General features: G+C 49.6%; 1 protein-coding gene across 1 annotated transcript; it reads right to left on the reverse strand.

Moving 5' to 3' along the window:
• Nucleotides 1–224: 224 nt before the first annotated feature.
• LOC119271369 (RING-H2 finger protein ATL39-like) lies at nt 225–1,198 on the reverse strand. The gene has a single exon (XM_037553227.1). The coding sequence runs from the start codon at nt 1,032–1,034 to the stop codon at nt 498–500; it is 537 nt and encodes a 178-aa protein (XP_037409124.1). The 5' UTR covers nt 1,035–1,198; the 3' UTR covers nt 225–497.
• Nucleotides 1,199–12,525: the final 11,327 nt, after the last annotated feature.

Genomic DNA, 12,525 nt, shown 5'->3' on the forward strand with positions numbered 1-12,525 from the left:
TCCGAGAAGAAAAACGCAGCGAAGTTGGAAGGAACTCTCGGTGGATTCCGGTGCGCGGTTTCGCACGCCCACCGAATGGAATGGAACGCACCGAGGTGACATGCCCAATTTGACATGCGCGCGTGTCAACCGAGAGCGGTGACGGCGGAGCAGAACCGTGCAACAGAACAGAAATTGTAGTTCGCGACCGCCAAACCGGGCAGAGCGGGACAGAGCATGTACTAGGAGCGCTAGATTCATTCACTCAATCAAACAAAAATCAGAACTGGCCATCTACTAGTAGAATGGTAATAATTCTAATACTAAGAATAATACAGTCGACGTCACAGATACTTCTGTACACGCACGTACTACGAACCAAATAAATCACCTCGATTAGGCCTCTATAATAAGTCCTATGTCAGCTAGCTAGTCGACCGACCGATCACTCACTGTTAGCTATTCTCCGATCGTGCGGCTCGGTTCAGGCACGCGGAGAGCCGGCAGCCACGCGCAGCCTAGACTGGTGGCAGCGGCAGCGCCTCCGCCGTCGCTGTCGTCGCCGGCGCCGGCGCCGGGGTGGGGGTGTCAGCGGTGCCGTCCTTCTTGGAGGAGGTGGCGGCGGCGGGGCCGACGGGGGCGCGGCACATGGGGCAGGTGCAGTGCGCGCGCAGCCAGGCATCGACGCACTCGGCGTGGAACAAATGCGCGCACTTGGGGAGCCGCCGCGCCTTCTCGCCGGCCTCCAGCTGCCCGAGGCACACCGCGCAGTCCACGTCGTCAGCCTCCTCGTACAAGAAGGTCGGGAGCGCGGCGATCGCGGCGTCGCTCATGCCGCGCTCGGCCGCGGCCGCGGCGAGGCCGGCCTCGAGGTCCCCCGCGCCCGCGCCGGCGTCGCGGCTGCGGCGGCCGCGCCGGCTGCAGGTGTACCAGATGGCGAGGTAGACGAGGAAGGTGAGGATGCCGATGGCGAAGGAGAGGCCCATGAAGATCAGCCGCGCGCGGGTGCTGTACTTGGAGTTGTCCGCGAACAGCCACGAGCTGGGCGCGTTCATCTTGGAAATGCCCTCTCGGTCGACCCGCTCGCCGGCGCCGGAACCAGCCGCCGCAGCTCGAGCAGCTGATGCACTGTGCACCACCGGTGCGGTGCAGGCGACGCGAAGCTTTGGAGCGGCGGGAGCAAGCAAGCAGAGGTTGGGAGGTGTTTCTTTCTGCCGAGGTCGCGTCTGTGCCGGGGGAAAGGAGCGAGAGAGGCCGTATTTAAAGGGGCGGGTGTCTGTGCGGCTTCAGCACAACGCAACGCAGAGGTGAGCTCACTCGCTGGCTGGCTGGCTGGCTGGGGGCCCGCGGCGTGGGTCTGTGTTTCCGGAGGCCGACGGGCTGCGCTGCGCATGATGAGTGACCGTAACCGCCCAGATATTTGTGCGACCGGTGTCCATCTGGCCGCACCGCACGACGGGACGGCGACCCCGCGCCCGGGGTGAAAAGCGACGAAGGGACGACGATTGACGGAGGAAGGAAGGGACGCGCGAACCGCTCGATGCGGTGCGCTGGTCGACCACCAGATCCATGCGCTACTGTGCTCCCCCGACCCCATGCATGTATGAGACAAAGATCCATGTTGGATGTTTATGCTCCACTGTTCTCCAGGCCGACTAGAAAGGTAAAAATGGAAAGATTTTACCACGGCCTCACCTCCACCGTAAAACGGCTTGCTTTGATTATTTCGATCCTTAGGGAAAGCAAGAGGGGCCTGACCCGCTCAAGCGTTGATTAATGCGTCGCTTGGAGCATTGGGGGGCCTTGAATTACGTCCATATATGGAAGAATAAATTCAGTTCTAATTTTGCGGACGACGTACTACGACGCGAAACGGCCCGAGAATTATGCCGGGGCTGGACCGTATGTCACGTTCACGTATATACGTATATACGTACGTACGCGGCGGCGAACGTTCTCGCTTCCTCATTACTCCGTTCCGTCCCCATTCATTCCTTGCCTGGTCGGACCACCTCCACCTGGCCGCCCGACGCCCGTGAACCGTCGTCCGTCGACACGGGATGCCTGGCTCGCCATCGCCGATCGTCTTTGCCGGCCAGCTGGAGCCGGTTCCGAGGCCTGCACGTTGGACTTGGTATTGGGCACCGCACCGCGAGGCGGCGCGGCGTGATCATCATGCGATCGATGCCAACAAGCGATCGTGACAAGTTTGAATTTGCAGCGCGATTTCTTCTGGTAATTCACGACCTCGCAGTCGTAAGCAACTCAGCTACTAACAATAATTAGGTCTGCATCATGTGTGCCAATCATGATGGGAAAGATCAGTGGCGGGGCGGACGGCTCAAGCGCACGACTTTCAGCTACGCTTTTACTGTAGCACGCAGAGTTTTGTACTACTCGTACTAGTGTGCGGGTCAAGGAGGGGAATGGCTGAAATCTCGGACGAATCCTTGCAACACAGCGGCCATGGTTTGGGTTGTGGCATCCTCCCGATTATTCTAGCGTCGTTGAACCGTCTAAATCTATTAATCTAATGACAATGTCGTTGAACAATGATGATGGAGGCCGATGGCCGCAGCCGTACGTGCAGCTAGAGGCTGGCTGTCAGGCAGGAGCAGCACGCCTGGTGACCGCACATACGGCGGCGCCCGTGACACGTAGCTTTTCCTCTCTTCTATTCTCCGGGACGACCTTGACGGTGCCGCCGGGAAGCAAAAGTGCAGAGTGAATCGTATCAGCGGAGTCTTGCACTGAACGGCCGGAGGCGAAGCCGCGCACGCAGACAGCAGACTTGACGCGGACGAGGACGAGCGACGTCGACCTCGGCCTCGCCAGCTAGTGTTCAAATCATGGCCTGGCCTTCTCTTCAGGTTTACGTGATGGCTGCTTGCTTGCTTGCGTTCAAGCGCCGCGTCATGGTGACCAGACCCGTGTCGCGCGTTCAGTCGTGTCCGATTCAGAGCCCAGACGTCTGTTCGCGCAGGTGGATCCAAGCGACCGAGCTACGTGTATGTATGAGCGTATCTACAACTTTTTACTTTTAGGTTTTGAGAATGGTATCTACCGAATTCTTGTGGTAAATCGTTGTCGAAGTGTCGGAGCGGGTCCGGCTAGCAAATCCGCAGCCGTCCCCGGCACTTGCCCCGGAGACTTTTTCGAGTAGTGGCATGTGGTTTTCGGCCATCAGTCGGCCACAGAAACGGAATATCTAGGGGGTTTAACCACTAGGAGGGCTTTGTAAAGCGATATTTAGCAGGGCCAACATCGCTCCTGGCCGTCCTCAAAAGTTCAGATGCCGCACCGCACCATTGATAGTTCAGGCTGAATGATCTTGCGGTGAACTTCCTCTAAGCCACACACGCACACAGAGAGGCACAGGGCGGGTGATTTTGATGCGACATTTCCATCGCAGTCTCTTCTGCGAGCTGAACGGCGATGATTTTGACATGGAAGGTGTGAATTGAGACTTGACTGACCCAAAGCCAAAGGTTTCGCAAGGAGTTTTCACCTTTTCCCCAGGGTCAAAAGGTTTTCTGCTCATGGGGAAACAACTGATTCTGCGCCTCCCGGCCCGCGGTTTCTTAATGCGCTGTTGGGAATGCGACTGTTGCTTAAAACATTTACACCCGGACGTTTCAAATCCATCTTATACGTCCGGACGGCCACTGTCCTGCCATGATTTTCTGACCCAAACGCCCCCCTCAAATGATTCTTAAATGCCCGGACTGACCGACACAGCTCATATCCAGTCTAAATATGGAGCGGGGTAGCAGATCTTTTTCCGGTGGAAACAGTTTCAGTAACCCTAGTTCAATTTACACCTCTGCTCCCTCCGCCCGCTCCCCTCTGCTCCCGCCGGCCGCCACTCCGGCCCCGGCGTCCACCCCTCGTGCCGGCGACCACCCCGGTCCCCGGCGCCCACCTCCCTGCTCCGGTCTCCTGCCGCCATGGCTTCCGGACCCCTCAGCCCGGGCAGCCAGGGTTCGGTTTCCTCCCGCCTGCAGCCGGTGGTGTCCGGCCTCGGTCTCTCCGAGTCGCCGGGATTTGCGGGCTCCTCCTCCGCGGGCGCTCCTCCCCCCACCAGCCTGACGATCGCGGATCCGGCAGCGGGCGCTGACGCGGCGACTCCTTGGAGGCGGCCGGACCCCTCCCGCAAGGCGCTCTGGCGCCGCCGGAAGTGGGAGCTCCAACAGAGGCAGCTCACGGCGGGGGTTCGCAGAGGTCACGCTCGCCGGCGTCTTCTCAGGAGCGGCGCGAAGTCCCGCCGGATCTTTTTGGTCTCTGCTTCAAGTGTTTCAGGGAAGGGCATCACAGGGAAGATTGCACCATTCAGCCGCTCTGCTTTCGTTGTGGTCTGGAGGGGCACATCTTGTCGGAGTGCTCGCGTCCTCGAAGACCACGGCCTGAGGAGGAACTCCGGCGTGAGGCCATGGCTAAAGTAGCGCGGACTGGTCAGCAGCAGCAGCCAGCAGGGCTCGCGCGCAGGCTGTCGCCGGGGACTCGGCAGGTCGCTCCTCAGGGGAGGCTCTTGTCAGTCCTGGCGGACACCGTACCTGCGGGGGCCTGGCTGGCGTTGCCTGCGGCGGCCCCGGTGCCGGCGGCCATTGATGGCTTCTGCGTCATCTCGCAGACGCAAGAGATGGATGACATGGAGCGGCGTTTCAGGACAGCAGTGGTGGCCTACATTGGTGGTTCCAGGCCGACAGTGTCGACAGTCGAGGCGGCCGAGGCCATTGCGGCTCAGTTGCATATTCCAGGCACAAGTTTTCAGTGCACAAGTTCTTTCCAGAGGATTTCTTAGTGTTGTTCGCCGCTCCAGAACTAAGGAACCAGGCCCTGACGGCAGATTTCGTTGAGCATGATTTCTTCAAGATGTTCTTCAGGCCATGGCTGTGGCAAGCTCAAGCGGTGACCAAGGTGATGCATTCCCAGTTGGACTTGATGATCGAGGGTGTTCCGTCCCATGTCTGGATGAGGGAAACTGCTGCTGAGCTATTGGGTTCGGGCTGCCTGGTGGAGAGCCTAGCACCGGAGACAACGAAACGTGAGGACCTCTCTCTTTTCAAGCTGAGGGCATGGTGCGTCGACCCGGATGAAGTGCCAGTTGTGCGGAGGCTTTGGGTGCCGGAGCCTGAGGTGGAGTTCAACCCTGCGGCTTACCGGCCAACTTCTTGACAGCTGCTGGAGTACAAGATGTTAATTCATGTTGGCAGGGCCAGAGAGCACGTCGGACCAGAAGGTTGGCTGCGGCCACCTAGCTCGGATGGAAGCGGGCAAAGGGGCATGCCAGAAGATTCAGGCAGCTACTCGGGGAGTGGTGAATGGCGTGTGCTTCCTTGGACGCGTGGGTTTGTGACGCTCGGGGCGGCGCGCCAGATCGAGATGTCGCTGGAGGTTCGCATCGTCAGGCGCTGTTGGGACGAGTGGGGCCTTCCGACTGGCGTATTCCACCAATGGGCGCGGCTTGTCCTCGGGTTGCTATGGCGTTGAGGTTGGTTTTCCCCTCGCCGGCGGCAGCTAGTCCACCAGTCCAGAGGCCGGCGTGCACCAGGGTGGAGGCGCAGGCGCAGGTGCATGTCCGCCAAGGAGGATCCCTGGCCGCTGCGGATCAGATGCGCCCAGCCACAGAGAAATCCTGAAGTTGTTGCTGCGGGCCAGGCATTGGTGGAGCCAGAGACCGCGCGGTCGTCACCGCTAGCGCACGACCGGCCGCTCATTGGTGCGCAAGGACAGATTCCGATTGGCTTGCAGGGAAAGGCTGCGAAGGTGGTCATGGATGTGGTGGCGGATCTTGTGATTGGTGCCGCCGACCGGCAGATGAGGCCCATTGTTGGGCAGGAACAGAGCATGGTGATTGCTGCCGCTTGCGAGCTGTCCATGGGCTTGGAAGGCAGGCATTCCAATGCTGCTCAGGGACAGAGCTGTGGGATCGCCAAGGATCGCGTTTTGTTCCCAGGAGTGGAGACTGGGCCAGCCAATGCGGAGGTTGCTGCTCCGACTGCCGCTGTGGACCCATTGTCAAAAGATGCGGAGCTGGTGGGGGTGTAGACCGAGGTGGAGACTAGTCAAGCTCAAGTGGCTGGCCAGGTTGGCGAGTCGCATGACACGGCCCCGGGATAGGACCCGATGGATGAGCTGCTGCCTCCCATTACCTTGCATGCGGAGGAGTGTGCGGTGGGCCCAGCTGATGAGAGAGCCAAGGGGCAAGTTGAGACTGGCGGACTGGACTGCATGATTGAGCCAGCCGCAGTGTGTGGTATTGTTTGCATGGATGTGGACGTCAACATGCACGTCCCAAGTATTGCCAGTGACGCTACACTGCCACCCAAAGAGCAGATTGCGGTAGCTAATATCAAGGCGTTCTGTGCGGGCCTAATGAAAAAACTTGCGTGATACGTCTCCAACGTATCTATAATTTTTGATTGCTCCATGCTATATTATCTACTGTTTTAGACATTATTGGGTTTTATTATCCACTTTTATATTATTTTTGGTACTAACCTATTAACCGGAGGCCCAACCTAGAATTGTTGTTTTTTTGCCTGTTTTAGGTTTCAAAGAAAAGGAATATCAAACAGAGTCCAAACGGAATGAAACCTTCGGTAACGTGATTTTCTCACCGAATACAACTCAGGAGACTTGGACCCTACGTCAAGCCAACTAACAGGAGGTCACGAGGTAGGGGGGCGTGCCTGCCCCCCCAGGCGCGCCCTCCACCCTCGTGGGCCCCCTGTTCCTCCACCAACGTACTTCTTCCTCCTATATATATCCACGTATCCCCAAACGATCAGAGACGGAGCCAAAACCCTAATTCCACCGCCGTAACTTTCTGTATCCATGAGATCCCATCTTGGGGCCTGTTCCGGAGCTCCGCCGAAGGGGGCATCGATCACGGAGGGCTTCTACATCAACACCATAGCCTCTCCGATGAAGTGTGAGTAGTTTAATTCAGACCTACGGGTCCATAGTTAGTAGCTAGATGACTTCTTCTCTCTTTTTGGATCTCAATACAATGTTCTCCCCCTCTCTTGTGGAGATCTATTCGATGTAATCTTCTTTTTGCGGTGTGTTTGTTGAGACCGATGAATTGTGGGTTTATGATCAAGTCTATCTATGAATAATATTTGAATCTTCTCTGAATTCTTTTATGTATGATTGGTTATCTTTGCAAGTCTCTTCGAATTATCAGTTTGGTTTGGCCTACTAGATTGATCTTTCTTGCAATGGGAGAAGTGCTTAGCTTTGGGTTCAATCTTGCAGTGTCCTTTCCCGGTGACAGTAAGGGTAGCAAGGCACGTATTGTATTGTTGCCATCGAGGATAACAAGATGGGGTTTTCTTCATATTGCATGAGTCTATCCCTCTACATCATGTCATCTTGCTTAAGGCGTTACTCTGTTTTTAACATAACACTCTAGATGCATACTGGATAGCGGTCGATGAGTGGAGTAATAGTAGTAGATGCAGGCAGGAGTCGGTCTACTTGTCTCGGACGTGATGCCTATATACATGATCATACCTAGATATTCTCATAACTATGCTCAATTCTGTCAATTGCTCAACAGTAATTTGTTCACCCACCATAGAATACTTATGCTCTCGAGAGAAGCCACTAGTGAAACCTATGGCCCCCGGGTCTATCTTTATTATATTAATCTCCTACTACTTAGTTATTTACTTTGCCTTTATTTTACTTTGCATTTTTTCATAAAAATACCAAAAATATTATCTTTATCATATCTATCAGATCTCACTCTCGTAAGTGGCCCTATAGGGATTGACAACCCCTATTTGCATTGGTTGCGAGGATTTATTTGTTTGTGCAGGTACGAGGGACTTGCGTGTAGCCTCCTACTGGATTGATACCTTGGTTCTCAAAAACTGAGGGAAATACTTACGCTACTTTGCTGCATCATCCCTTCCTCTCCGGAGAAAACCAACGCAGTGCTAAAAGAGGTAGCAAGAAGGATTTCCGGCGCCGTTGCAAGGGAGGTCTACGCAAAAGTCAACATACCAAGTACCCATCACATACCCTTATCTCCCGCATTACATTATTTGCCATTTGTCTCTCGTTTTCCTCTCCACCCAATTCACCCTTGCCGGTTTATTCGCCCTTTCTCTCTCTATCCTCCCTCTCTATTTGCCCTTTTTGTCCGCTTGCTTTTTGTTTGCTTGTGTGTTAGTTTGCTTGCTTGTCGTTATGGCTAGTTCTTTACCCGCTGCCTCTATGTCTGAAATTGGGGATACTATTGTCAATAATAATTTTGATCCTTCTACCAAAGAACCCACTATCTCACATATAAAAAGATTCCGTGTTGGTAGTGGTAATATTATTGGAAAAGGAGTTATTCAAGATTTCTTTACTTGTGCTGGTGCTTTACCTTCTTTGGGTAGTTCTATTCTTCATATAACTAGTAGTCTTGCGGACGCTATTGCCATGCTTGTAGTTGAACTTGAGAGACAATTCATGCACATGCATCCTTCTATACAAAGGATTTTCCTAGAATTTTCTAATATTGAGCATTCTTTGGTTAAGCGTGTCGTTACTATCTTTTTGGCTCATGAGTTTCGATTCATAATAAAAGAGGCCAAAGAAATCTTTGCGCATTATAGGGTAGACGCTTGTCGTTCTCCCATAGAGACTATCCTCTTTGATCAAGAAGAAATAATGCGTTTTCAATCTTTAGACTATGTTGCTTTCAATGAAAATCTTAGAAAAAAGGTTCCTACCAATGTTTTAGTTGATAGAATTTCTGAACTTAATGATGATTTGGCTATTCAAGATAATGAATTGGGATATTCTCTTGAATATAGGCTCACAAAGTTCTATCAAAAGAATGCTTATAATGATGAATTGGTTGTGCAATATGAAGGACCAAAGGAGGAACCTATACCTCCCAAGGTTGATCTTGGAGACTTTTGTCCCAACAAATTTAGCCCTTTTGATTACTTTTGCTTGCCTCAAAAAAAACTTGCTGCTGAACGTAGAGAATATGAAATGAGTTTTAACAATCTATCTTATTATTATGGCAATACCTAGATCTATTCTTGCTTGTTATGCCTAGCTAGGGGCGTTAAACGATAGCGCTTGTTGGGAGGCAACCCAATTTTATTTTTATTTCTTGCTTTTTGCTTCTTCTTAGTAATAAATAAATTATGTAGCCTCTGTTTTGGTTGTGTTTTTTTTGTTTAATTAGTGTTTGTGCCAAGTAGAACCGTTGGGAAGACTTGGGAAAAGTCTTGTTGAACTTAAACAGAAACTTTAGTGCTCACAAAAACTGCTGTCATTTTTATTTGAAAAGTGCTATTTAGTTAATTATTTTTTTCAGATTATGAATAGATAAACTCCTCACGTCCAGCAATTTATTTTATAATTTTTGGGGTTCCAGATCTTCCGCTAGCTACAGATTACTACAGACTGTTCTGTTTTTGACAGATTCTGTTTTTCGTGTGTTGTTTGCTTATTTTGATGAATCTATGGCTAGTAAATTAGTTTATAAACCATAGAGAAGTTGGAATACAGTAGGTATAACACCCATATAAACAAAGAAATAGTTCATTACAGTACCTTGAAGTGGTCTTTTGTTTTCTTTCGCTAACGGAGCTCACGAGATTTTCTACTTTAAGTTTTGTGTTGTGAAGTTCTCAAGTTTTGGGTAAAGATTTGATGGATTATGGAACAAGGAGTGGCAAGAGACTAAGCTTGGGGTTGCCCATGGCACCCCCAAGATAATCTAAGGACACCTAAAATCCAAAGCTTGGGGATGCCCCGGAAGGCATCCCCTCTTTCGTCTACTTCTATCGGTAACTTTACTTGGAGCTATATTTTTATTTACCACATGATATGTGTTTTGCTTGGAGCGTCTTGTATGATTTGAGTCTTTGCTTATTAGTTTACCATAATTATCCTTGCTGTACACACCTTTTGAGAGAGCCATATATGATTTGGAATTTGTTAGAATACTCTATGTGCTTCGCTTATATCTTTTGAGTTATATAATTTTACTCTAGTGCTTCACTTATATCTTTTAGAGCACGGTGGTGGCTTTGTTTTATAGAAACTATTGATCTCTCATGCTTCACTTAGATTATTTTGAGAGTCTTAATAGCATGGTAATTTGCTTAAAATCCTAATATGCTTGGTATGCAAGATTAATAATAAAAATTCTCTTATGAGTGTGTTGAATACTATGATAAGTTTGATACTTGATAATTATTTTGAGACCTGGAGATGGTGATATTAAAGTCATGCTAGTTGAGTAGTTGTGAATTTGAGAAATACTTGTGTTGAAGCTTGTGATTCCCGTAGCATGCACGTATGGTGAACCGTCATGTGATGAAGTCGGAGCATGATTTATTTATTTATTGTCTTCCTTATGAGTGGCGGTCGGGGACGAGCGATGGTTTTTTCCTACCAATCTATTCCCCTAGGAGCATGCGCATAATACTTTGCTTTGATAACTTGTAGATTTTTGCAATAAGTATATGAGTTCTTTATGACTAATGTTGAGTCCATGGATTATACGTATTCTCACCCTTCCACCTTTGCTAGCCTCTCTAATACCGCGCACCTTTCGCTGGTATCATACACCTACCATATACCTTCCTCAAAACAGCCGCCATACCTACCTATTATGGCACTTTCATAGTCATTCCTAGATATATTGCCATGCAACTTTCCACCGTTTCGTTTATGACACACTCCATCATTGTCATATTGCTTAGCATGATCATGTAGTTGACATAGTATTTGTGGCAAAGCCACCGTTCATAATTCTTTCATACTTGTCACTCATGCATCATTGCATATCCCGACACACCGCCGGAGGCATTCATATTGAGTCATATCTTGTTCTAAGTATCGAGTTGTAATTATTGAGTTGTAAGAAAAATAAAAGTGTGATGATCATCATTATTAGAGCATTGTCCCAAGTGAGGAATAAAAAAAGAGAAAGGCCATAAAAAAAAGAGAAGGCCCCAAAAAAAGAAAGGCATAAAAAAAGAAAAGGCCCAAAAAATGAGAGAAAAAGAGAGAATGGACAATGTTACTATCCTTTTACCACACTTGTGCTTCAAAGTAGCACCATGATCTGCATAGTAGAGAGTCTCTCATGTTATCACTTTCATATACTAGTGGGAATTTTTCATTATAGAACTTGGCTTGTATATTCCAATAATGGGCCTCCTCAAGTGCCCTAGGTCTTCGTGAGCAAGCAAGTTGGATGCACACCCACTAGTTTCTTCTGTTGAGCTTTCATACATTTATAGCTCTAGTGCATCCGTTGCATGGCAATCCCTACTCCTTGCATTAACATCAATCGGTGGGCATCTCCATAGCCCATTGATTAGCCTCGTTGATGTGAGACTTTCTCCTTTTTTGTCTTCTCCACATAACCCCCTCATTATATTCTATTCCACCCATAGTGTTATGTCCATGGCTCACGCTCATATATTGCGTGAAAGTTTATAGGTTTGAGATTACTAAAGTATGAAACAATTGCTTGGCTTGTCATCGGGGTTGTGCATGATGAGAGCATTCTTGTGTGACGAAAATGAAACATGACTAAACCATATGATTTTGTAGGGATGAACTTTCTTTGGCCATGTTATTTTGAGAAGACATAATTACTTAGTTAGTATGCTTGAAGTATTATCATTTTTATGTCAATATGAACTTTTGTCTTGAATCTTTCAAATCTGTATATTCATACCACAATTAAGAAGAATTACATTAAAATTATGCCAAGTAGCACTGCGCATCAAAAATTCTCTTTTTATCATTTACCTACTCGAGGACGAGCAGAAATTAAGCTTGGGGATGCTTGATACGTCTCCAACGTATCTATAATTTTTGATTGCTCCATGCTATATTATCTACTGTTTAGACATTATTGGGCTTTATTATCCACTTTTATATTATTTTTGGGGCTAACCTATTAACCGGAGGCCCAGCCCAGAATTGCTGTTTTTTTGCTTGTTTTAGGGTTTCGAAGAAAAGGAATATCAAACGGAGTCCAAACGGAATGAAACCTTCGGAAACGTGATTTTCTCATCAGATAAGATCCAGGAGACTTGGACCCTCAGTCAAGAAAGCCACGAGGCGGCCACGAGGGTGGAGGGCACGCCCCCTGCCTCATGGGCCCCTTGAAGCTCCACCGACATACTTCTTCCTCCTATATATATATCCACGTACCCCCAAACGATCGGGGACGGAGCCAAAAACGTAATTCCACCGCCGCAACTTTTTGTACCCACGAGATCCCATCTTGGGTTTGTTCCGGAGTTCCGCCGGAGGGAGCATCGATCACGGAGGGCTTCTACATCATCATCCAAGCCTCTCCGATGAAGTGTGAGTAGTTTACTTCAGACCTATGGGTCCATAGTTAGTAGCTAGATGGCTTCTTCTCTCTTTTTGGATCTCAATACAATGTTCTCCCCCTCTCTCATGGAGATCTATTCGATGTAATCTTATTTTTGCGGTGTGTTTGTTGAGATCGATGAATTGTGGGTTTAAGATCAAGTTTATCTATGAATAATATTTGAATCT

Source organism: Triticum dicoccoides, chromosome 3A (genome assembly GCF_002162155.2).
Source record: "Triticum dicoccoides isolate Atlit2015 ecotype Zavitan chromosome 3A, WEW_v2.0, whole genome shotgun sequence".
Classification (NCBI taxonomy): domain Eukaryota; kingdom Viridiplantae; phylum Streptophyta; class Magnoliopsida; order Poales; family Poaceae; genus Triticum; species Triticum dicoccoides.